The sequence below is a fragment of the Lineus longissimus genome, chromosome 13 (genome assembly GCF_910592395.1).
Source record: "Lineus longissimus chromosome 13, tnLinLong1.2, whole genome shotgun sequence".
Classification (NCBI taxonomy): domain Eukaryota; kingdom Metazoa; phylum Nemertea; class Pilidiophora; order Heteronemertea; family Lineidae; genus Lineus; species Lineus longissimus.
Window position 1 is genome coordinate 3,720,240 of NC_088320.1, and position 24,727 is coordinate 3,744,966.

At 41.5% G+C, this 24,727-nt stretch overlaps 2 protein-coding genes across 12 annotated transcripts; one reads left to right on the top strand and one right to left on the bottom strand.

Annotated features, from left to right (window-relative positions):
- Window positions 1-2,487: 2,487 nt before the first annotated feature.
- Window positions 2,488-9,035, top strand: LOC135498083 (solute carrier family 49 member 4-like). Of its 3 annotated transcripts, none has more exons than XM_064788254.1 (11): window positions 2,488-2,566; window positions 4,061-4,251; window positions 4,649-4,742; window positions 5,114-5,277; window positions 5,587-5,664; window positions 5,860-5,907; window positions 6,173-6,302; window positions 6,785-6,964; window positions 7,204-7,322; window positions 7,543-7,725; window positions 8,161-9,035. In XM_064788254.1, exons 1-11 carry the CDS (start codon window positions 2,550-2,552, stop codon window positions 8,490-8,492), a joined length of 1,536 nt encoding a protein of 511 aa, XP_064644324.1. In that variant the 5' UTR covers window positions 2,488-2,549; the 3' UTR covers window positions 8,493-9,035. The 3 variants fall into 3 exon arrangements, with proteins under 3 accessions (XP_064644324.1, XP_064644322.1, XP_064644323.1); XM_064788252.1 differs by lacking the exon at window positions 2,488-2,566 and adding an exon at window positions 2,590-3,756; XM_064788253.1 differs by lacking the exon at window positions 2,488-2,566 and adding an exon at window positions 2,590-3,756 and having other exon boundaries at window positions 6,176-6,302.
- On the bottom strand, window positions 9,019-24,173 carry LOC135498081 (TBC1 domain family member 5-like). Of its 9 annotated transcripts, none has more exons than XM_064788243.1 (20): window positions 24,065-24,173; window positions 21,964-22,126; window positions 21,265-21,394; window positions 20,222-20,330; window positions 19,612-19,701; window positions 19,398-19,475; window positions 19,119-19,186; window positions 17,173-17,275; window positions 16,495-16,583; window positions 15,865-15,885; window positions 15,123-15,173; window positions 14,689-14,931; window positions 14,352-14,494; window positions 13,867-14,103; window positions 13,339-13,422; window positions 12,576-12,758; window positions 11,747-12,018; window positions 11,475-11,583; window positions 11,179-11,261; window positions 9,019-10,987 (listed from the first exon to the last, which is right to left on the bottom strand). In XM_064788243.1, exons 2-20 carry the CDS (start codon window positions 22,100-22,102, stop codon window positions 10,547-10,549), a joined length of 2,673 nt encoding a protein of 890 aa, XP_064644313.1. In that variant the 5' UTR covers window positions 22,103-22,126; window positions 24,065-24,173; the 3' UTR covers window positions 9,019-10,546. The 9 variants fall into 9 exon arrangements, with proteins under 9 accessions (XP_064644313.1, XP_064644312.1, XP_064644319.1 ...); XM_064788242.1 differs by lacking the exon at window positions 24,065-24,173 and adding an exon at window positions 22,722-22,829; XM_064788249.1 differs by lacking the exons at window positions 12,576-12,758; window positions 24,065-24,173 and adding exons at window positions 13,106-13,135; window positions 22,722-22,829.
- Between the last annotated feature and the right edge of the window lie 554 nt (window positions 24,174-24,727).

Genomic DNA, 24,727 nt, shown 5'->3' on the forward strand with positions numbered 1-24,727 from the left:
CATCTTTTTGTTGAAAGATTCTGGTATAATTTTGGCTTGACTCTTTGTTCACTTGCGGACCTCAAATATCCGTAGAGAGCTGATATTATGTGCAAGATGTCGAGGGAAGCTTTTTTTCTCTTTCTTTGCGGAAAGACTTGCATTTGAGCATCGCCACTGCTTTGGGAGTGTAGTTATAGAGGTTGATTTGAGTGCAGGCTGTAAAGAAAACAATTTCATAGGAATGTTGAAAAGGACTGTCGCTCCAACTGAAGATAGTCATAACCATAATAGGCCATGATATGATAGTTTGATCAATTACCTAAGAGCCACCACACACAGGGTTAAGATAAACAGCAAACCGCGAACACGCCACGGTTCGCTACTCCCCTACACCTACTGATGTCTTCCTTGAAGATGAATAGCCCGAGTGTCCCCGGTGCGGTCCGGCCCGTCACAGACCCATCCAAGTATCTTGATCGGACAATAATACCAAGTTGTCATGAAAGCTATCTTGTTGGTCATCTTAATTTGGTTCCATAGTTCACGGTGGCGACGTGGTCTTGGGGTGGATGAGCGAGGTCAGAGGGCGGTTCCCTAAGGTTCGGGACTTGCTGGTCGAGATTGATTCAAGTCCCAGGTCTAACCAGGGAAAAGATAAGACATTTATGGCAAGACATTTATGACAAGACATGCAATGCGGGGAATAATAAGCAGTATATGTTGTTCATATTTTGCTCAAGATACGGTTAAAGTCGGTATACTTACTGGCGTTCTTGTCTTAAAAAGAAAGCATATAAAACTGTCAGTCTCAAAATATATCATTATATCATACAAAAACCTCACAAATATGACGAGACGGCAACCCTTACCTGACTTTAGCTACATGTATTTGTAGAAAAAGATACTCTAAGACGGTCGTCGCCGAAACGACGTCCAAACGAATAACAGTGGCATCCCGACGTTATGGTTAAACACTGTAAAGTTAGATACCAATAAGAAGGGATATTACAAAACCGTCATTGAACATCTTCAAAGCAAGATGTCTCCCCAGATGATAAATGAGCAATGAAATGAAACGTTTAAAGATGGCCGCCATATTGGTGACGGTGCAGATTTGAACTTGAAGAAAAGATGGCGGCAATCAATCACGCTGTAGAGACAACGCGCAACAATGGGATTCACAGGTCTGTAATTAACGCTGACCGGGTGGACATGAGGCTACATCCTCAACCTGAAATATAAATCAAATCACGACTCAGGTTTGTATAAAGGTATCTTTGAAGATCAGAAGCACATTATTAAATCATCAATCAACTCTAACTTGATATTGCTACATCAATCAAATGCAAGTTTACAACTTTCTTGTGTGAAATTATGAAATAACTATGGCGTATATAGCAATTTTAATACGATCGCTGATGATCACAAAGATGCATCTCCATTTGAAGTGAAAAAGAATGTCCACATCTTCAGGTCTGGCCAAACCTGATTGTGTATAACAAAATGGCGGTCTACTTACTTTCATTTCGTTTGTATCTCATCGCTGACCAATCAGAACTGTTTTAACTTGCGATATGGTGTAATCATGGTATCTGTCTGGAAGAGAAAGCTAGACAACAACGAGAAAAGGATAATTAAAAGTGTGTATTGAATGGACAGGCATGAGAACTTGTTTGACGGAAGATGTCGGTGAAATTAATGAAAATCAAATCATCAGCGGGAACAGAAAACAATTAGTTTGGCTGTTGAGAAGGACGCGTTGCATTCCCTCCGCCATCATTACCATGAGGAAATAACCATAAATAAACAACTCTTCCTTAGTCTTCTTCCATTTAGCTCGTTTTTTTAGCCATGATGGGATTTTCCCGCCCTGCGACTCCATGTTAGATTATCACCACTCAAAATGGTTACAATCAAATGTCTTAAGCATACCAGCGTTTCTCCTGTCTTGGTCTCTACAATTTTTCTCATCCCCAACTATTCAAATTTCAATTAGTACTAAATGATCAGCGTTTGCAAAACGGAACAGCGTTATTTGACACTATTTTCACCTCTTGTCTAGCAATTTCCTGTATCCGCACTACAACACCATCGCGGCCGTTTAATCACAAGACGGTATGACAGGCGTTGTCAATGTGAATCAATTAAAACGAAGAGCGAGCTTTAATCTCATGCTAACACTCAATCGCTTTCTAATGTCCATCATTTTAGATTTATTAAAAACTAAGGCAGGGGTGAGCGAGGCTATTATGACTGATTATAACTGTCATTTTGCCAACACATATTATGGCTACAAAGTAATTGAGTCGTGAAGAATCTTGCTGTATATCATGATCATTTGACAGCAATTGTATCATTTTCAATAATATTGGTGTTGAGAGTCATCAGAGGTTTCGAGGAGATTGGCGATTATTGTTCTTGTGGCAAGCAGCGTGAAGAGATAGTGATGATGGCGACCAGAAACACAGAAGAGGAGGAGCCCCTGGGAGCATTTATTATCTCTAGGTTGTGGGTATACATCGCGGGTACCCCGTGCCCAGGCGACCGTTTATTATTGGTTACCAATAATGCGTGATGACTTCTGGTAAGATAATTATGTGCCGTACATACAAGTACTTCACCATATAAACCCATTATTCCTAGCTGAACTAGATAGGAGAGGTACTTTGCCGCAAAGATGGCCTTCACTGAAGTAGGCTATCAAATGGGCACAACGACCAAATTCATACTATATTGATCGACATTCAATCCATATAAAATGTTCAATGATAGAACAAAGTAGGCCTCCAATGTTAAGAGTAGATACTTACCGTATAACAAGGTCCATGAAGGAATCATTGCAAAATTGACATTCATAAGTTAAAGTTGGATGCTACAAGTCGACTCGCGCCTTTTAAAGCGAGTGAAACCCTTTTCTGTTTAAAGTCGGAATAGGGCCTATTCATTTTCACCACAACCACAACATCGTTAAGTTAGCTGTGCATTGTGCATTGGTGAATACGTAGGTGTAAATAGGAAGGATAACGAAGCGATCATGGATCGGGTGTCAAATCACGAGACTGACCATCAAGGGCCTGGTGGTACACATGAAGGAGTACGCGGCTTGCCCATCGTGATCTGCCATTCTCCATCAGACGACGACTTTGAAAACACACCCCTGCTTTTGGGCGCAGAGGACCACGACGAAGCCCAAAGCCCGATGCCGCAATCCCCCGCAAGCTCGAGGAGTTCTGGCGATACCCTCTCCTTGTCAAGCCTGGAAAGTGAAGGCAGCGCAAGTGCGTGTTCCCCAGAAACTAACCTTGTCGTCGGCTCTGCTCCAGAAACCCGAGGCCAAGTCTCTAATACGAATACGCCAGCGAATGGGATGGATAACCATACCTCCGACTATTTCTCGAAGCCCAAAAATATGCATCTACATCGAGTGGCTGCTGACGTGACATGTCCCTCTTCGAGTGTCCCGACCGGAAATACGGGCGAGGACAAGCGGACCCGGGAATGTCTTAAGCAAAATGGTATGAACAAGAAGTTGAAGTCAATTTTGAAGAGAAGAGGGAGTGACCATACGCGGGATGTTCGTAAGATTAGCACGGCAACGTTCAAAATTGATTGCATTGCCCAAGCAGAGACCCGCACGGAAAGGACTTCTCTCTTGCAAGTTGAGGGAAGTGACGAAAGTCGCAGGGTTTCTTACAGCCTGCCCGATGGGCACGACGAAACTCGTCAAACATTGCCTTCAGCGGGTATGCCTTTCAGAGTTTATAATACAAGATAGTAAGTATCTTCAACAGTGGGCCCAGTTGTACAAAACAAGTTTCGTCAGCAACGTCTAGCCCATTAGACTTACCACCGTAGTGGCGAACTAGTTTTGAACAACCTGGCACTGAAGCTGACTTTATTTCAAAAACTTTGATATAACCTGGACACGACGTGCGTTAAAGTTCAACTGTGGGGATACATACATGTAGTTAAAAGAATAAGGACTACACGGACAACGACTCTCTTATTTGAAAATGTTTGCAAAACTGCCACGGTATTGCCATATGCCAGTACCTCGACATTTACATTTTCATTCCAGTTATGTTTTGTTCATCTTCTGCGCCTTTGGCTTCATCTATGGCTTACTATGGAACACCTCGGGACCAGTAGCCAAAACTGTTAAAGCTCTTTTCGACTTCAATAATGGTGACATTGCCCTGATCGCTAACTGGGGGCCAATTGGGTTCACGCTTTCACTGGTGATCTATACTCTCATCATCCAGAGGAAAGGTGGGTATATGGGTACTCTCTAAGGCATAACCGCTTTGACTTCTTGACGATGTCACAATCCAAGTAGGCCTACGCATTCCGACGGATGCGATATCTTAACGGTAGCTTGTGAAATGCGGACACGGTGAACAACATAGTGTGTTGTACCAGCGATGAAGCGAAATAGCCTCTGTCTTACTCCTTCGTGCAAGATGTTCGTCAACCAGCATGGATAATAAGGTTTAGTATCGGTTAGTTATCATTTTTCTCAACATCATGAAGGCTGGGAAACACGAACGTTGGCATAGCAAGAGAAGAGATGCCGAGTCTCTGCTCAAGGCAAAATTAGTACACCTCCCATTCTTTAACAGTCATTTCTGCTAAAACTGCATCGCCTAAAATCGTTTCTTTATTTCAGGTCTGCGCTGGGCATGTCTTTGCAGCGCCACTATCATGTTTCTCGGCGCTGGGATACGTTGTCTGGTGGCATGGCAGAGGGTGTACGCGAGATGGTAAGGGGTAGCCTAACTACACGAAGTGGACGAACTCGTCGCCAACGAGGCCGACTAATAGCAGTTGAATTAAAATTCACACACGTACTGGCATGTGTGACAAATCCCATAGTGTACGCCCTGATCATGTAGAAGTTTGCGATTGGATTTTTGGAAAGAAAGCTCAACTTCAGATGCCTAACTCTCGAGACCTGAGCGATCGGCCACCCAAATATCACGAGATCTCTCAGGGAGGTGCATGATTTTACCAGGGTGGATGGTACGACCTCCGGTTCCCCGAGTTATAGCCCGGCGTCAAAGCGCCAGTCGAGAAGGCAGTTTTTTACTGTTACTTTCCATTTGTGGCTCTGATGGAGTAAATTATTTTCCAGGTTCTTTAACACTGGCTACCTCTGTGTTGGCTTGGCCAGATTCATGGCACAGGTAGCCGCACCAGTCCTATCAGCCACTTGGTTCAAAGCGGAGCAGAGGACAACAGCTACTGCTACAGCGGTGCTGATGCCTCAGTTGGGCATGGCGCTATTCTCAGTAGTTGGTAAGGTTATTTTTCAACCACACTGCCTTGAGAAAACACACCACGAGAAAGCGCTAATCTCGCCAAACGTAAATATCACCCAGTGTTCTCAAACCTAACTAGAGCCAAGAATCTTTAGGATCTTAAGATAAGATCGATCGTCTACAAGAGCCGTGGCGGACATATAAAACAGTGGCACAAATGAACCCTTGCTCTGTAGCGCACAATGCATGATCAGGCAAAAACCACAAAAATAAGACATCGAGCTGAGACTAGGATGCGCCACATTCGGGACAGACATGCTACATCGATGTATGTGCTTGATTTCAGAATCCTACATGGTTGAAGAAGAGTGGAACACAACAGGTCAGACAGCCGCAAATGTCAGTGACCGCATAGCTGCTTCAGGTGAAGATAAAACAGTTTAGTTCTTCTCCAGAAAATGAAAACGAAGTTAACCCAAAATGTATATTGCTGTTTCAATCTTCTGATGTGCCAACGAATTGGAAATAGACAATTTCTCCTCTTCAACCGATCGTAGCGCAACCTTCATTTTGGCTACATCCATTGGCTATTATCCATATTCTATAATTGTTCTTTCAGTTGTTGAGGATCGCATATTCAACGAAATGATGCAGTACATGTACGTTCGTAAGTAGCAGAATTCCTCTATAAAGGGGCACAGTCCAATAACTTAACTCCAAAAGGCTGAGTTCATTAAGAGCGAGAGGGCAGAAGTGCAACCATCACACCTCAGGTCGGCCCGGGTCTCGCACCAGAAGCTGGTGGGATACTAGTAGCTCCTATAATTACAGAAACATGCCGATCGACGAGTATAAGCTGGCAACATCTTTTAAAGAATCCAGGCTATATGAACCGTCATAGTGATCATGATAGATCTTCCGATAATTTTCAGAAGTGTGTCTCGCTGGCGGCATCTGTTTCGCCATGTGGATCTTCTTCCCTGCCCGACCACCGAGTCCGCCAACTAAATCAGCAAGTGTAATGCGAATGACACTACGGCGAGGGTTTCGTATGCTTTACAGGTCAGTAGGCCTCACAGAGTGGTGATGACAAATGTTTTAGAGTCTTGGTTAGGCAAAGGAATGTCACTAAAACGATTTCAGTCAAGCACCATTTTGTTGGTCAGCAAGTACGAATGATTGCAACGTTGTTGATAGCAGTGACAACCTGAACCGTAGCCAACGACTGTCGGCGACTATACCCCGACAAGACTACATGAATGTCGAGACCTAGCAGCCCCACGGAAATGTTTTAGTTGATAAACTTAAAAATCTCAACGATTTTATAAAACATTGTCCCTGATAAAACCACTGACACTAGAAGGTCTGTACGCTAGTCTCAGTGATAAAATTAACTCGGTCATTTGCAGAAACCACGCCGTCAATTTTGACAATCCTCTGTCATGGCCTCTGGTGGAAGTGCGACTAAGCATCGAAGCGTCTCTGTTGTCTCCCCCTCTCAGAACACAAGAAACATTTGATTCTTCATAGTTGTCATATTGCAGGAACCGAAACTTCTGGATTGTGGCCATTCCTGCCAATGCTGTTAGTGGTGTCTTAGTGGGATGGATTAGTCTCATTGAGTTAATCTTCGAAGCCGGCCCCTACTTAGAGCAGCACATGTGTGGTTGGATGATCTTCGGCAATGTATTCGGTGGGCTAACTGCCGGACTCATCATAGCAAGGTTGGTGAAATCTGTCTCATGATTTTAATCGGTCACTACAGCCCGTGCATTGAGATCCTCTGCAATTGCTGTTGCCACATTGACAATGTCACTGGCGTTGAGAAACAGCACATAGCTATATATCCGTGATTGCACACACCATTCTTGCATATCTTCACGGTGGAATATATCTCACCCAACAGCGATGTGCCTTTTCCTCTATATTGAAGAACCTCAGACGACAGTCCTTTTTTTTACAGGGCTTCAGATAGAAAGGTATCTCGTATGAAGCCCCTTCTCCTGATCCTGATGTGTGGAGGTTTTATAGCTATGCTGCTGTTCACGCTCCAAGTCAACCAGATCATTCCCAGCTTGGAAGGCAAGTCATTTTCCATTTGAGTCACACATATCCTTCATGGCGACAATCTGCAAGGAATTTAGCAGAGAAATATTTCCGCAGAGTCAATTCCATCTCAACTTCTATAACATATGTTTGCAGCAGGGAACGGAATTTTGACAACATGCACATGCCAAGGTTTGATATTGCAAGATAGCCTACTACTGTCCATTTTGTCACAGTGTCATATCTTAAATTCCAGTTACAACGTACGCCTCATGTGTTCTGGTTGGGATCTTCCTCTACGCAGCTCTGCCCCTGATATGTGAGATATCTGCAGAACTAGCCTACCCTGTCCAAGAGCATGTTGCATTGGTCATGAATATCATCATAATGAACCTGGCCACATTCTTTTATCTTTTGCCACCCTTGTTTCCTCAAGTCCGTAAGTTTACTTCTTGCTATCCTACTGACATCAGTATCCAGACTACTTTCTTTAAAATCAGCTACAAGTCTTGTCATTGTCTTCCGATTGTGGCTTAGGACCAATTCACATTGGCTTCCCTAGCCAACAAAATAGACTTTCGTGGATTATTTCCATGGGGACAAAATAACAGATAACTTTGGAGTCTGCAGAGAATCAACTTATTTGTAATCTGCATTTGTTGACTTTGCAGCGAGTTAGTCCGCTGTGTGTTGTTCCTTGGCCATAGTTTACATACATACATGCCAGCATGCAGCTCATTAGCAGCCTCATCAATAGTCACCGGTAACCAAAAAGATATCACAATTAGTCTTCTCTTCCCCGGCTTCTTTTGAACAACCTTGACGTACCGGTACATCATGATCTATCCCTCATGAACCATCTTCTTTTTTGTAGCTGTAACATGGATTAACTGGACCTTCCTGGGTGTTATAGGCGTGGCTCTTCCTATCACCGCATGCTACAAACAAAAGTACCTGAGAGCGGAGCATGACAAATACCTTGACATGCCAGCAGATGGAATTGGGACGTACAAAGTAAATGAGTGGCTACGTAAGGATGTTGTTGAAAATGAACCATTAGCCAGTGACATGAACTGGATCGAGGACAGGCGATCCAGTACAGCGACAATAGGGAGCATACAAGAGGAATCGTCACCTGTGCTGCGAGGTAAAGAAGGAGGTTCAGAAGAACAGGGGACAAGAAAGGGTGCTAGTGTTGTAGTGTAGTCAAACACAAGGAAAAGAAGGGAAGTTGACCAGCTTCTCGAGAGTGAAGTTAAGTTGATGGAGGACAGTCACATACAAGGACATACACGACAGAATGTCTCGTCAGCTTTGAATGTTGGATGGAGCCCTGATGCCAAAAAGGCAAGCACGATGTAGCATTTCAAAGGGAAGTAAAAGGAAGAAGAACCACGCTGGAGGCGACATTAATAGGACTCTGGACAGGTTTTCTGGTGAAGGGACAATGAGCACCGCACGTGGGATATAAAGACATAGTGGTGTTGTGTAGCATAGAGTCAAGAAGTGAATGACCAAATGCCAGCATTGAGAACTAGTAATGAATGTACTTTGGAAGTATGTTGCATGAGTACGGCCACACCCAAACTCAGTCAGTCCAAATTTATCCCTTTGAGGAGAATTTATATACTCCATAATATGGACAAGTCCTTCGCTGTACAATCTCTATCAGGAGAGGAGACACCCAAAGAGGCCCAGTTTGCGAGAGACAATTACTTGACAAAACGAAAGATTTGTAATAATTCAAATATCAATTTATTTAATTACGGATTCAACATAAGTAAATAAAGATTTAATCAACAGTACAGTCAATCGCCTGGGAATGGTTGGTGGTTGACATTGCAATAAGAACAAGACTTATTTCAGAAATGAAAAAAATTAACCCATTGTTGAAATACAGACATACATGTACCTTAGAATTTTAAAAAATCTCTAAGCCATGATTCGCTGTGGACTCGGGACTTATTGCTGTCCACAACATTCTGAATACAAAGGCGTTAACCTTCACTTGGATGTCATTTATTTAGAACGTCCCATGTTAGAATTCCCAAATCGAAATAAAAAAGAAGCACATGCACATTTATATGATCACAATTAGTTGGTTGAGTAAACATCACAATGATATATCATACATTTCACATAAAAGTTCATCTGTGACACTGGTTCAGTAACACCTCAGGAGAGCTTAAGAGACAGTCAGAGAGACCATGTCGATTGCATGACTGCAACTCCTTTTAAGGACTACTCAACCCATTTAACTACTTTAAGATCCCAGGCCTTTCACATACAAACTAGCACATCTTATAATGCTGATCAGTCTATTCTAGTCCCAAACGAAGACATGGCAGACTGTATCCCATAATCATAAATTTATAATTTTAAGGCATTGGCCTTTTAAGACATACAATTGCTTAAAATGGTGAACCTAGAACTGTTCAAATTTACACATGTCCAATACAAGTACATGTATACACAATAATACCTCGCATAGCCAAATAAGTTGATCGACACTTGAGGGGGCCCCTAACCTCGCTACACTTTCTATGCCGTTTGTTGGAGTTCAGCAATATTATATTCTACAAGCATTTCTTTCCCCACATCTCACAGATGATCAAAATGGAATTTCATTTTGGGACACCCTTAGTATTTTGTTTGATCAACAAGAAAGTTTTCCCAGAGATATTGTGCATCACAAGAGGAGTATCATCCATATATATAGAACTCTTAAATTTACACCTATTTACATTAAGATGCTAGAATATTATGAATATTACATCACATGACTATACTATTATGACCCTGGTTTAACATCTTCACACTTATAATTACCAGCATTATTCAGAACGGAACTTTGTTCCACAAACTATAATACAGACACAATTAACAGTCACATTTTTGTCTACTAAATGCAATCTAATTATATTGCAATGGCCATACATGTACATCAAGTGCAGTTGGAGAGTCAGGAGGGTTCAGACGCTCTGCTTTTTCTTCAGTGCAACCCTAGCCCCTACCCCACTAACACACGCACACACACACACAATTCAAATAAGACATCATCAACATTTTTTATTCTACAATGGTCCCAACACCTTCTGTATCACTGTCAGTGTGTGTGTGTGTGTGTGACCAGGTTAAGGGTCAATTTTTTCAAGATTTCAATCTTGACTTGTTGGTGCTGCCGCCTCAGAAGATCAACTTCCGTCGGCGCTATCCTCCTTCAGAGTGACAAGCATTTTGTTTGATGGCACAAGTCACTACTATGAAAACAAGTTGGCATTCTCTTCTGAATCATAATTCTGATTCTCTGTATCAGAACTTGACTGCCCAAATCCTTTCGTACTAGAACCAGAGCTCCCAGTCCGGCGGTGGGTAGTTCTCACATTATCCACACGGTGGAGTCCCCGGCCTAACTCCACACTGATTGGCACACGTTTATTCATGGCATCGCCACCGTTACAATCATTATCAATATTCACATAGTCCTGTATCACCTGATCGACATGGAAATTATTCCCACTCGTTTCCACATTCTCCAAATCTGGTGGGCTTTCATTACTATCACTTGCATTATTTGCATCTAACTTTGTGTCCATAACCGGTGTGGGCTCTGCACCATAATGGTTGTCGTTTATACTAATCTCATCGCTATCCAAGACGTTGTGAGCAAATTTCAAAGTCCCTTTAAGAACATCTCTAACCTGAAAGAAAAACGAGATGATGATAAGATACAATAAGACAAAATCGCCAAGAAATTAAGATTATCGCCATCCATCACACCAAATTAGGTCGCAAGTCGGCTGGCCTGGTATTGAACAATCAATTGACATCTAAAAGGGTTGAAATGCCTCCACCCTTTATACACCGATCAAATTTCTCAAATGATACAAACCTGTTTAATGCCAGCCACCGCCAAATATATTTCATCTTCACTTTCAAGCACTGGTTGTTTCAAAAGCATATTCTGGAGTTTTTCTAAAAGATAATACATGGAGATCAGTAACCAGTACTTGAGATTACATAAGCCAGTAAATCCAATTGATAAAGTTGTATCAAACATTTTATCCAGTCACGGTTTAGGCCTCAACATTGGTCAACGGAAGACAGTCCGAAGCATTTAACACAAAATGATGTGTACATATGTGTCGTCTTTTTAGACCATCTAAGCAATGCCAAGCATAAACCTACCAATATGAATGTCCATCTTGCTAGCACAGTATTTACACATAGCCTCCATGTCATTGATGCGACCTTGAAAAAAGGCCGAGTCATTCTGAACCACAATGTTCCCAGAGTCCTGCGGCAAAGAAGGAAAGAGAAAATTCATCAAAGTACCACCTCAGGGTGACCCTAGGATATGCTAACAAAGATGTTTGCCTCATATAAAGAGAGGGGAAAAATGCAACTCGTCATCTCCTTTTCAAATGTTGCCAAATGCTAGAAATTGGTCTCCTGCTTACCGTCTTGCGATGTCTTTTCACCTTTGACTTATTCGGCAGTGATTTAGACTTTGATCCATTAGCACCATATTGCTTCTCTGGGGAGAATTGTTCCATTTTCTGGGGACTAGCATTCGATTCGGATGATCTCAGGCTGAGCGTTTCCATTCGGGCCAGACTCTGCGCAGAGACGGCAGGTCTGACGGGAGTATCTGAAAGATCATCGCGCATGGTCTCCACCATGGACAGACTAGCACTCGATAGTTTACGATGCGCATCTTTCTGGGGCACTTCTGAAAATGAGAAAAAAATCAAGTCCACGTAAATATTAATTTAACATGTTTAAAGAGTATAAAAGGAGCATTTGCATTTGTGTTTTCTGACTAACAATATTGTCAACAAATTAGTTACTGTAAATAGGTATTTTTTAAAATGACCAACATGACCACTTTCACAAAGCAGTAAAATAGGCACAATTTAATTTGCCGCACACAATATGAATGCGCAGTAGTCATGATAATGAAATCAAAGAGACCTTTCGAATGGACATGCCAAATAATACAGTTAGCAGACATAGAGAGTGCTAGTCCATAATGTTAGATTTACAATGCAGCACGCACTGTTTTGTCAAACTATATGAACTAGGCCTAATTCAGGAGGCAAACATCACTTCACGTTTGAGGGAATAAATCCGTCAAACTTCAAAAATTGAATAACATTCAAACACGTGCAGTACTATAGTGATCTGTGCAACTGCCTGTTAGAACATGGTTAATAGGTGCACTATACTACATCTACAACTACGTAGCATTATGCTGTTGTCTAGTCTAACTACAATACTAACCCGTACCTGGTGAAACGTCCGTTAGTAAATTCATAGGTTCACTGGTGGATTTGTGAAGTGGTTGGGAGGAAGCGGATAGTGTCAGGCTCTTCGGCCGTGACGACGACGAGTTATTCATTTTTCGTGTTAGCGATGAGAAGCCGGTGAATGCGGAGGCTTTGAATTTGTTAGCAAGGTCGACGGCCGAGACTAGAATGGAAAGCAATGTGTGTGTGTGTTAGTAACGTACAGATAGGGATGGGTTAGAAGGTCGGGAAAATACGTGTAGTTTGGTAAGGGATGGTCAAACAGGTTGGTGATAACTGGAATTTCATATCATAATAATGTTAATGGCATTTTCTTGATTGCAATTTCGTGATTTGAAATGTGATGTGATGACTTTTGACGTTCTGTCTAGACGGTTGGTGGAGGTGTGCATGAGGCTGACCAACAAGAACACACATGACACCTTTCATGCTTTTCTAAACTCTATTTGAACTTTTGTTAGTGGTAAGACAAGCTCAGTGTCGATTTTTCATTGGTTTATAGGGGCTTACCACTTCGCCAAGGCTTTTTACGGTTTCTTGCTGAAATACAGCATTTAATCATGTGATATTATACCTATACCACCATAAACGGATAGCAGATGAAAACTTTTCCTTCCTTTGAAACGTACATTTTACCCAAAGCGAAGGAAATATACACCCAAAAGAACCAAACTGATCGAACAAAATGACCATGACCAAAACGAAATTGATCCAAAACCAGATATTTGTTAAAATAAACATACATGAACTGTGTGATTGTCTTGCATCGGGAGATAAAAAATACCCATGGAAAGACTTTGGTCTTGGTCGGTGTGATACTCTCAGACCTGAATTGATTTGATACAACATAGTGAATCCGATGTACCTAAATATGGCCAAAACTTTCAACTTCCTTTGACTTGAAAAAGCATGTCACAAGCACATACGGCTACACATACAGGAATTTGACAACTGAATTTCTGCTGATATTGTTTGTATGGTCATTAGGATAAACCTCAAATTACGTTAACATTTCTGGGCTGGCAAGTTGGGTTCGGTCTGCACTTGGTCTACCCCACCAGTCTTGAGTGGATAACCAAGAACCGCCAGCTTAGTATCAAATTCAAAAACCATTTGGGATGATATTGTTTGTATGGTCATCAGTTCCCAAGAGGAGAGGAGAACTTTGAAGCAGGTAGGCCATGGCCTTCTCTATAAGGAAATATGAATGAACAAGTGGTCAGAGGAGCATTTTTACAGAGCAATTCCAAATCTTCTTTTCAAAATCCTACCTTTGTTATGTTTGGCACTTGATTTGTTTGAGTTTCCACGACTACTCGAACTTGTACTTGTGACTGGAGATGTTACCGATGGTTGAGGTATAAACCGCTGACACGTGTAGTTTGGTGGTCTCGGGTGTATATTCGGGTCCCGTAGGTACATGGCCTTGTCTATGAGGTAGTGGACATCACCTACAGCGGGGTAGCGCATCAGGATGCCAAGGCAGCTCGGGTAGTCGCTGGTCAATACTAGAAGGAATGTTCGAATGACAAAATTTCTCAAATGTTCTGGGGCAGAAAGAAACCACTGTTCAAACCAACCCTCAGCTCCCTCCATGTATTCCCCATTTCATGAAAAAATGGCACAGCATGCAAAAAATTCAAAATGGCTGGAAGAAGTTGTCAGTACTTCACATCAAATGCCACCAAAATAGCAAAAGCAATGATTATCTAAGAACATTTTTAAAGAATACCACAAAATTTCATTTTCAACTTACACAGATCTCTGATGTAGAGGAGCATGGCCACAAAGATATAGTCAACCAGATCAAAGGCAATACTGTCAGCGAATATGGCGTCCCAAATCACGAGGAGGTCCTGCATGGGAAACTCACGACCAAATAATAATCTCAACCACCGACTGAAATAAAGAATGCAGTGTCAAGAGTTACTTTGGAAATATGGTATCAAAGGGGTACGCAGTTCTTATATATCATGGGTCAGGAAAATTGAAATGCAGTTAATGCCGTAGTGCAGTTACTATGCACGCCTGGTGCATACGTAAAATATCAAACCAATTCGGACAATTTGCAGAAGAATTTCAGCAAAACTTACATTCCGTATATCTGAGGTGCAATATCCAATCTCTCCAGATGCATGTGTAATTCTAAATCGTGTTTCTTCAATATGTAGTCCTGGATGCGAGTGAGTTTGTTCACGATCACGTTAGAAGGCTGCATGTCCTGGGGCCGCGTGAACGGCTGTGCCACCAAGATAGCCTCGGCTTTGGTGGGGGGCGTGATCTCGCGTGATTGATACCAGGGCTCTGATGTCTCCATCACTTGGCAGAACATAGAACTGGAATGGAAACAAAATAGGGTTGATTTGTTTTTGAAATTTCGTTTGTTGAATGGTACGACAGGAAGACTCCTTTTTATCTTTGGCAGCAACGAGACTGGGATCGGAACATTTTTTGGAACTTTTTGGTAAATTTTTCAGGGGCAGCTGCCCTTTTCCTTCATTCACTGAGTCTCGAATAGTTTACTTACTAAGCATCGTGTTCTAGGTAAGTTGTATCAAGAAGCTCTTGCACAACATCTCTGAAAAACATGAAGCATTAAATTAAACACGCTGCTTATACCTCATTTGATATACAACTTGGTTTATTCAGTACGTCTTATGTACACTCAAAGAAGTTGAAGGTATGGAAATGTTGTCTCATAGAAATTTTGCAAAAATCATTTACTTCTGCTGATAAATGGTGATGGCAGAGTGAAATCAAAAGGCTTGGTTAATAATGTATTCAAATGTAATCAGGTGTAGAAATAGCATGTATAGTGAGGGCGTTTACCTAGTACTAGTAGCAAAAGCACAGAATTGATGTCACTAAAGTTATACCTCATTGTCAAGCCAAGTAACTCTAAAACTGCCTCTGTGACTCTGCAAAAGTTCCTTAACATTCTGGCTAAATACTGAAGCTTGATAAGAAAATTCTACCAAACCGGATCATTTATAGATGCATATTTTTTAAAGCAAAATATCAAGACGAGCTTTAGATATTTTTCTATGATAATTGTCAGAGAAGAGCAGAAAAGAGCCTGTCACCTTCAAAAGCATAATGTTACAGCAGGAGAGGAAAACAATTGTTGTTTTTGTAGTCTTAAGTTGTGCACTGCATGTAGAGGGGTCAGCCACCAACGAAAATAAGAATGTTGACAGAGATGTTAGCAAGAATTCATGAAGACTTTATGAATTCTTGATGTTAGGCATAGAAATAAACATTGTGCAAACCTTTCTGCAGTCTCTATCATACTGAAATCAAAATAACCAAAACTTATCACAGATAAACCAACAGAATTGTGACAGACAAGGAATAGACTTGGGGAAAAGTACTTATGGCCAGAAAATGAATTATCGTAGGAGTTTGATCAGGGCTTTTTTGGCAATTGTCAGTCAGGCCAGCGAGTAGTAGGGGAGTTACTCTAACAGTGACAGCAGTAAGTGGGATAGTAGGCAGGTTTCGCAACTCCTACAAAGAGTTCCGAATGACAAAGTATGAAGTATGCAAGTGTACTTTTTTTGGAAAATTTCCCCGATTCCTCCCACTTGAACTAAGTATTTAAAAACAAAGATTAACGACCGTCGCGTGAATGAATTAGCACCGATCTGATGACACCACTGACCAGTTTGAGTTATACGAGACATTTGTACTTCTCAGGAATTGAAACCTGCCCGACATTTCCCTTTGAAGGAAACATTAGGACCCAGCTAGGGGAATTTCATTCTAAATGATTAGTGGGTAATATATGGTAACAGATCAGCGAGGGAATAAACGGATTACCCCATAGGCTTAAAGAAGTACAGTTTGCCATCTAACTACATGGTGCTATTACTACTATTAGTACAAGTATTTCAACTTACTCGACAGTGTCCAGCTCACATGCATGTAGGAATGCCTGATGATCGCAATGGAGTACGAATATGAGAGGCGCCAGCAGCTCGTGCATGCCCTGAAAAGAGGAGATGGAACCGTAATTTTATATTCTGGTTTGGAGAGAGTTTTATTCAAATTACTCATTTGACAATGAACATAATTGAAGAAGAACTTTCAGGTACCAACATTACAATTTGCAACATTGAAAGGCTTACGCCATTTGGGGACACTGATAAAAGACCTCAAGTTCAGGCAACAAGTAAGCTACTTGCAAAGAATGCAAAACCTACAGAATTCAGAAATACTGGGGAAAATGCAAGAAGTGGCTGAATTTTCTGATTTTACACGGCGGCCCCTTATTGCAATTTCTACAAATAGATGTGTGCACACCATGCTAGAGTGGGCGAGTCTAGAGCAAACACGCTGATCTTCATCATGTTCATGCAAAGTACACAAGCAAAATGGCTGATTCATTATGAATTGGGGCAACCACAATCATCATCTTTTTCATAAGAATACAAAGAGGACGTTTGGGGAGGGGGGGTCATGCGTTCTTTGTTAGGCTTAACTTTGTTATCTCAACTACGGTAGGCAATGGCAGGAGACAGGTCAGGGTATTAACTTTGTTAGTTTTTTCTAATATCTTAGAATTATAATTTCAGCACCTGTCGATATAGAAGGCCGTAATTTTCCCGCGCTGTGATGAACAGGATGTTGGTCATGATTTCTCGGATGGAATCGTTATGGAAGAACTCCAGCTCGGGAAAACTAAAGAAAACACAAGAAAAACACACAAGCTAGTAAATACTTCAAAACAACAAATGGAGAGAAACTGCTTATATGACTCCCAAGACTGACTGCCAAGAGAAATGAAAAATCGTCAAAACTTTTGATCAGCCAAAACCACATGCTGGAAACATCTGGCTCAGCCAGTTCCAATGGCGTCATCGTTACTTTTTTTGTTTGGCACCAAAACAAAGCTCACCAATTTTCTAATACTTTTACTAAAATTTCGCTTCAATGTATCAAAGGCTGAGAAAGATATAGTGTATGTCAAATTATGTCAGATTTGAACACATCATTTCTCATGGCTTGCAGCGATATGTGCATATTCAGGTGGAAAGATGTTGTCCCTAAGGCCAAACAGATATAAAGACAAAACAAAGTTAAAAAACTTCGATAAATTTTTGATTGAAAAATAACACACAAACACTAACATCAAATGTAGGACAATTGAAACAATTCCAGGAATTGGGATTTCTCGAAAGATATCACAAGGGGGCAGAAATAGAAGTAAAATGTAGATGACTGAAATCACCTATGCTCTGAAACCCATGTTGCTGAAAATGGGGTCAAGGACACATTGTGTAGAGAATGGGAAACGGAAATGGCACATTCTTCAAAATACGAACCAAGACAGTGTCCCAGTGTAAGGGCAAAGTTATGGCTAACAAAAATGTTGAAGGGGGGGAGGCATGTAGAGGTGTCATGCATGTCATGTCATGAGGCAGGGAACCAGTTACTTCAGATGTTTCCCAATTCCAGAAATGGTCTAGTACTAGTCTTTCCTCTGTGCAATTTGAGATGTGAGGGTAGTTATTTGGCTGACTTAACAGAAGAAGAGAGCAGTGTTCATGCAGAGGTGATGCAGTATAGAATGAGTGGATGCCATGCTGCAGCTTCCCTTCCAAACAACCATTTCTGAATCACTTTACTACTTCCTAACATCTGCGTCTTCTTAAGTCTAAGATTTGTGCATGATTCCAGGCAGGCAGTGCTGTAGCATGCTACACTAGTGACATACTTGTCTTGCACAGTTGAAAATGAGATCGCCGGCAGGTGGCAACTGTAGAACATTTCCAAAGCTTTAACTGGCAAGCTTGTCATCAGGGCGGGTATCCAGTGCATAAGCCGGCAGCACTGTGCCCAATTCTTAAAACTTGTCAAGACAAGTCTCAACTGGGCAAGACAAGTATGGGAAATTACATCAATAAAACTTACAAGCACACAACACATACAATTTTCAAAAATCCACCAACATGCGTCACATCTCAAAAAGCACAGATTCCGACACGAGAAAAAGACATTCGAAAATAAGTGCGACAATGATGAATGGTTCAGAGCGTATACCTGTCGATAAGATAAATCTGGGTTTATTTTAGCATAGATGAACAGGCTGTCGACCATGACGGTACGCACAAAGTCTGAGCTAAAGAACTCTAACTTTGGGTAGCTGTTGGAATAGAAAGGCTTGTTAGAGATTTAACCTTGACAAGAAAGATGTCAACGACTAAGAAAAATGTATACAACTCGAGGAGAAACAGGGTCACTTCTTGGGGGGGCTTTTAAACTGGAGGTCCACGCTGCATACTTGAAAGAGTACAGCTGGGGTGATGCCCTTTTGATAACAATAATCCTATCAATCTTAATCCAGAAACATGGTAAAGCCACAGATATAGGTCATCACACCACTAGTTTTGGTGAGCTCAGCTGTACCATTACTAATACAGCGGTCTTGCTAGTGCTCCAATAAAATCAAAGCAGACTCACTCCCTTCCAATATATTATGCAATACAATTCATAAACACGATAAAAGTTTGGCAATACTCACGTCCTAATCACGTCTTGTTTTATGGTCAACCTCAGCTCGTTATCTTGGAAGAATCGGTTCCATGGGCTCTGAAGAAAAGAAATCACAAAGTTATTGCTGGCTTGAGTCGCAAGGTTATCAGTAGTTCTAACCATATACATGTATTGTTCTGAAATAGGGGGAAGCTGAAGCCCCAGAAATATTGTCTTGCCATTTACAGCACTCTCAATCAACACAATATCAGCATTAAGGCTAATTACAGCACGTGCCTATAATCCCCCTTTTAATCAGGCTCCCTACCTCTTGGTCCTGTGAGAGTGGATTGTTAAAGATCAGATCTTGATCTTCCTCCATCTCTTTCCTAGGGTTCAGAATCAACTGGAAAAGACAAACAGCTTTAGAATCATGCAAAGTATTCAAGTGGTCATGGTACGTTTTTTTTAAAGCATTCATTTTTAAAAGCAGTCATGGTGGGCACCTCAATGGTCTCTCATAATGTAAAACAATGCCTTACTTTCTCCTTCAACTCTGCATACTCTGCTCGCAGCTCTCTTGTTTTCTGGATCCATTTTGTGCGGTCTTCGGGAAGCACATCAAGATACAGCTGCAATCAAATACGCAAAAACAAGACATTTAATACTGCATGTGAACTAAATTACACCAAATGCGAAACGGAAGTCCGGATCAGTGGCCTTATTTTTATAGCTACATTCAATTCCCAGAAGCCAGCTTAATTAAATTTCCCAACAAAATCTCATTTCATTAATTCCTATGACCATCTGTTGTTCACTGACAGCTGACATCTCAAGCATTGTCTGATAAATCGATGAGATTGCGGGGTGCAAGTAGGCCACTGGCTGCATTTCACATTCAGGATACTGGCCTGCTGGATATTTGCTGACACTGACAGTGACAAAGCATTGTTACATATGCTGCCTCACATAATTGGATTGGGACGCAATGGTCTCTCTTGACTAAGATACAGGCTGGCAGTACCCAAACCAGGTAGATGACAACTCTTTCAAGAGTCGTAGTGTACAGGCTTTTCCCACAGCCTTCAATTCAACCACATCAATGCAAAGTTGTAATTATATTTTCTTATCTGAGGTCAAGTTGAACCTTACCCGCCAACAAACACTCCTAAATCTGCTGCTGCGGAGGAGGCCATCTAGGCCAAGACTCCTCAATCCCTTCAGGTAATCTTTCAAGCCAAACAGCCTCTCCCACTCATCACTACAAAAGACCAATGAGACTAGAGAGAGGAGGGGTATCAATTGATATTTTTTAATACTGTTACTTTAAGGGTAGCGTTACTCTCCCATGCTGTGGTTCCCTGTCCTTGAGTAGTTGGTCACATTGAACTGTGGAAAAGGGCTAGACAATTTGAACCTCTTCAGATTGGTTCAAGAGTTTATCAAATGTAGACGATAGGAAATAAGTACCACTTCAGCCCATGTACACATCGTGAGTTCTCCAAGAGTGCTGGCATGCAGGAAATCAAGCAATACTGCTTCCCGAGCCAGCCTACATCACTCTGTGTGCATTCTGCAGATTGCATGAAAAATCAATAAATCTTAGTTGATAAACATAAAAACAGATCAGTATTCAGTTCATGGCAAAATGGCAGAGGATGTTTTGCAATGAGATCAGCTGCGAGATGTAGACAATACAGTCACAGTGGTAAAAAATGACCCCCCTGGAGGACAAGGCAGTGGGTCAGAGAATCCTGCTTGAGGTGCAAACAGGGGGAATGTACAACCCCCCAGTGAACACAGAGCAACACAGCAATTAGGTTGACCACCACAGTGAATAGTTATAATTGTATCGGGTCTTTTTCGGTTGGCCTACATTTTAATGAAACCGTCGTCACATCTCATGAATTGGTCACCAGTAGAACATGTAATATGGTCTTATTCTTAACAACTCTTGATATATTTGTTAGCCCTAGATTCATTCCCTAATTGGATTGTGGCCAGTTAGTTCATGAAATCAGATTATTTCACAACAATCGACCCATTTGAAACTCTAGGGAGAATCAGAACAAGGTGAAGTCATGATATCACTGACATAGATCATGCAGAAAGAACATGCTGTGTTACGAAACTGAATATCATCGAAAAGTGAACTGACTTTGTCCTCAAGACCAGAATAGGTTGCGCCTACTCACCAATACGAATTTGAGAAGCTGACGCTCTGAGTATACTCCATCCTCTTTTGTTCCTGTTCCGTCAGTGCCAGGCCAGGGGCGACATGATCCGCACCTCCATTTTTAGAGGGCCGGGAATGTGGAAACCTCCCTGAAATCAAGAAAAACACAATTACAAAATACTGAAATGCAGTAGACTTCAAATATTGTTAGGCGTTGGTGTTGAAGCCCGTCTATGATACCATAGAACTTGCATGATCAATTTGAATATCTCAGTCAACTGAATAACACTTAACAGTCATTAGTGAGGAAAGAAAATAGCGCTCAATGCAACCAGTAGATTGTTTGGTATACAGTGCTAGTCATCCTCATGTTCTGCTTACCGCTTTAGGTGTCACAGTGGTATTTACATGCAAATTGTCCTTCTATATTGTGGCTAACAGCTGTCTGTCACTGCCAGACTGTCACATGCTTTCTAGGCCTGGCAAAACATGCTGCACCATGTGATTGATATGCAAATTGCTGCATCGATTTCAACAGTGCAATATTGAGTTATGAGTATCAGTAGAGTATGAGATACATTATTATTATGCTTAAATTGATCTTTTTCTTGACCTTGCAACTGCAACTTGAGGAAGCACCGGGCACAAGGAAAGTTCTATATTTTTTATGTCTCATTCATCAAGGACATGATTCGATCATAGAAACATGATAACCTACCATTTGCATGCGGCTCCTTTTCACCAAAGTTATCCAGTGCATTCAGTATTTCCTGCTTCGAGGGGACTGGGCCATTGTTCTTGGGCTTCTGGATTTGGAGGCGGAATTTTGACATGATGTTTCCACTCTGGCTGCTCATTATTTATCCATGATGTAGTCCAAACTATGTAAAAATACAATGATTCAAATGAATACACTGATAAAGTGACAGTCTTTAAAACCTACTCAGTTATTTCAGTAGACACATTATTTGCAAGTGGAACGAGCACTAGTACATGGAGGCCTCATTGATTTACCCGAGGCGAGCATACATTTTCAGTGCATGCACTGTCACTGTCAAACCGAGCGCTCTGTGACCAGTAGGCAGTATTGCTTCAATTCAATGCTTGCAGATTATTCACTCAATCACTGGGATCAAGGTGACCCATCCTACAGAAAAACATGTGACCGGTCAACAGAAGCTTACGTCCCAAAATCGAGTTCATGAGTATGACGAGTGAATTGCCGTCAAGTACCAGTCTCTATAATGAGTGAATGGATCGAGTAGACTGGTGAGTCAGGTGACACTGTGACTGACATTGGATTGTGACAAGTGCATGCAATGATGCATGCATGCATGAGTGCATGTAGTGGTGGTATGCAAGATTAGAAGAATCCAGACCGACTAAAAAAACAACCGTTTAAGTCGATCGAACACGAATACGCTCTCTAAAAAACATATATTAATGAAAATAACAAACAATTGAAATATAATACACCTGTGTGCAATATATTAAATCCCGTATGTTGATATTAGAGTGGTTTATTCCGATGAAACATTGAAAGGTCCAGAAAAGCGAAGCCATTACAAAATGGCGGGAATTGAAAGCACGTGATTTGCGGTAATGACTTTTGAACACCCACTTGCCCGGTTTTCCCGATAGCAGCGTCACTGTCTAATCGTGAAAAACAAGTCCAACAGTCGTTCCAGTATGTACCGAGAGTATAACCCGTGAGTTATATGAAAAAATATTCAAATATAAAACATATACATGTACAACTTTTCGGTTATACTAATTCACCTTTACCGACTTGCGGAAAATGCTGCCAAAATACAGTGTTTTTGAACGATGCTAAGTTGAGCAAATAGTCTTGGGAATTTTGGGACTTATGTAAGATTAGTTTACTCCGCCAAACCAAAGACTGAAGAATTAACACCTTGTGTTTAACCTGCTTTCATTTCGCAGTCAATTCATTACTTACCATCATATGCCTTAGAGGGGGCAGAATGGCACGGTTTAGACAAGAAGCCTCTCGAACAGCCCCAGGAATATTGGATAGAACGGCACTGTACTGGGTCCCAGTAATAAATATTGCCATAAAGACATATGATATTGTTCTGGGACTTATGTAAGATTAGTTCTCTCCGCCAAACCCAAGACTGAAGGATTAAAATCTTGTGTTTATAGGCTAACAAATGCAAACACTTCCAAGTGAACCCCCTACAAGAGAAGAGTGGCTCTTCTTCTCTCCGACTTTGACACCCTACGAACATATCAATAGATCAGCCAGCGGTCCTTGGTGTCGCCGCGTGGGTAATGTCCAGTGAAATTGTTTGCAAAGGTCAGGGAACCACGATCTGACATCCATAACCAGCGTATCCCCTTTTCATGCCAGTTACAGTCGGGTGCTACACCACAGTCGGGATAGTGGCAGCCAAATGAATGGTTGTTGAATTTAAAACTGTTAACTGTTTACGTCAATTTACATATAATTAGACAAACCTTCATGAATTCAGTACGGTGGAGATTTTCACATCACAGGATAGAAGAGCAGTCAGTGATGGGATCTCGCAGATTTAACATGATCACTTCCATCTTCACCATCATGACTTGGACGTGCGCCTTTAGATTCTTTGAGCAAATGGTATTTGATAAGGGATGGCAATTAAAATTGCCGTTGAACATGTACATGAAGTGCAGTGATGTACATAATTCACTGTCTGACTTGAAATTTCAAACTGCGCAGTTCATTCCCGCCTTGATTGTATGACTATTTCTACAATAAAAACCCTTTGAAACCAACCCATATACCTTTATCGGGAATAGATGCTGTGCCTTACCTTCTGCTGCAGCCGTTTTGATTTGTTTCGGAAAATTTGAAGGCATTTTTACATTTGAAATGGAGAAAGTGTTCCCGCGATGTTCTCCACATCTCACACACCAACCGACTGGCGTTCAAATCAACCGCGACCGACCATGACCAAAGACAATACATTTGACGTCACACCCCTTTGAACCAGGCCGGCTGGTAGTTAGTATATCTGCTCAAGCGAGACCATTGTTCTGTCAATGATCAATATGACAGGCATTGTCAAAATGTGGGATTTGCTTTAGCATACATACTTGTACATATGCTGAGCTTTGGAAATGCATTAGGCAGGTTCCGTAACTAAGCCAACTTTTAAACCCGTTGTAAGGATTTCATTATGTATCCTCTCCAAGAGAGCAATATTTTTTCAATGTTTACTTATTCATGTTTTGCATGCATTGTATTGTATTCTTTATGCCAAAATACATCTTCTTTATTTAAGTCGTTTGTTCATTTAACTCACGGATAATGCCCGGTACACACTGTACAACGATTGTTGGACTGGTCATCTTTTTCACAATTAACAGTGGCGCCACTATCGGGAAAACCGGGCATATAGATGCTCAAAAGTCATAACCATGACTGCGGTTGTTTCGCTCCGACCTTTTCGCCCCCTGTCGTTTCGCTCCCTCGG

Coding starts and splice junctions, on each gene's coding strand:
- LOC135498083 (XM_064788252.1), top strand. CDS start 3,017: ATGGATCGGGTGTCAAATCACGAGACTGACCATCAAGGGCCTGGTGGT. Junction 7,323..7,542: donor GATCATTCCCAGCTTGGAAG/GCAAGTCATTTT, acceptor CTTAAATTCCAG/TTACAACGTACGCCTCATGT. Junction 7,726..8,160: donor ACCCTTGTTTCCTCAAGTCC/GTAAGTTTACTT, acceptor TCTTTTTTGTAG/CTGTAACATGGATTAACTGG.
- LOC135498081 (XM_064788243.1), bottom strand. CDS start 22,102: ATGAGCAGCCAGAGTGGAAACATCATGTCAAAATTCCGCCTCCAAATC. Junction 14,932..15,122: donor TACCTAGAACACGATGCTTA/GTAAGTAAACTA, acceptor TTTCCATTCCAG/TTCTATGTTCTGCCAAGTGA. Junction 14,104..14,351: donor CCTCTACATCAGAGATCTGT/GTAAGTTGAAAA, acceptor CATTCCTTCTAG/TATTGACCAGCGACTACCCG.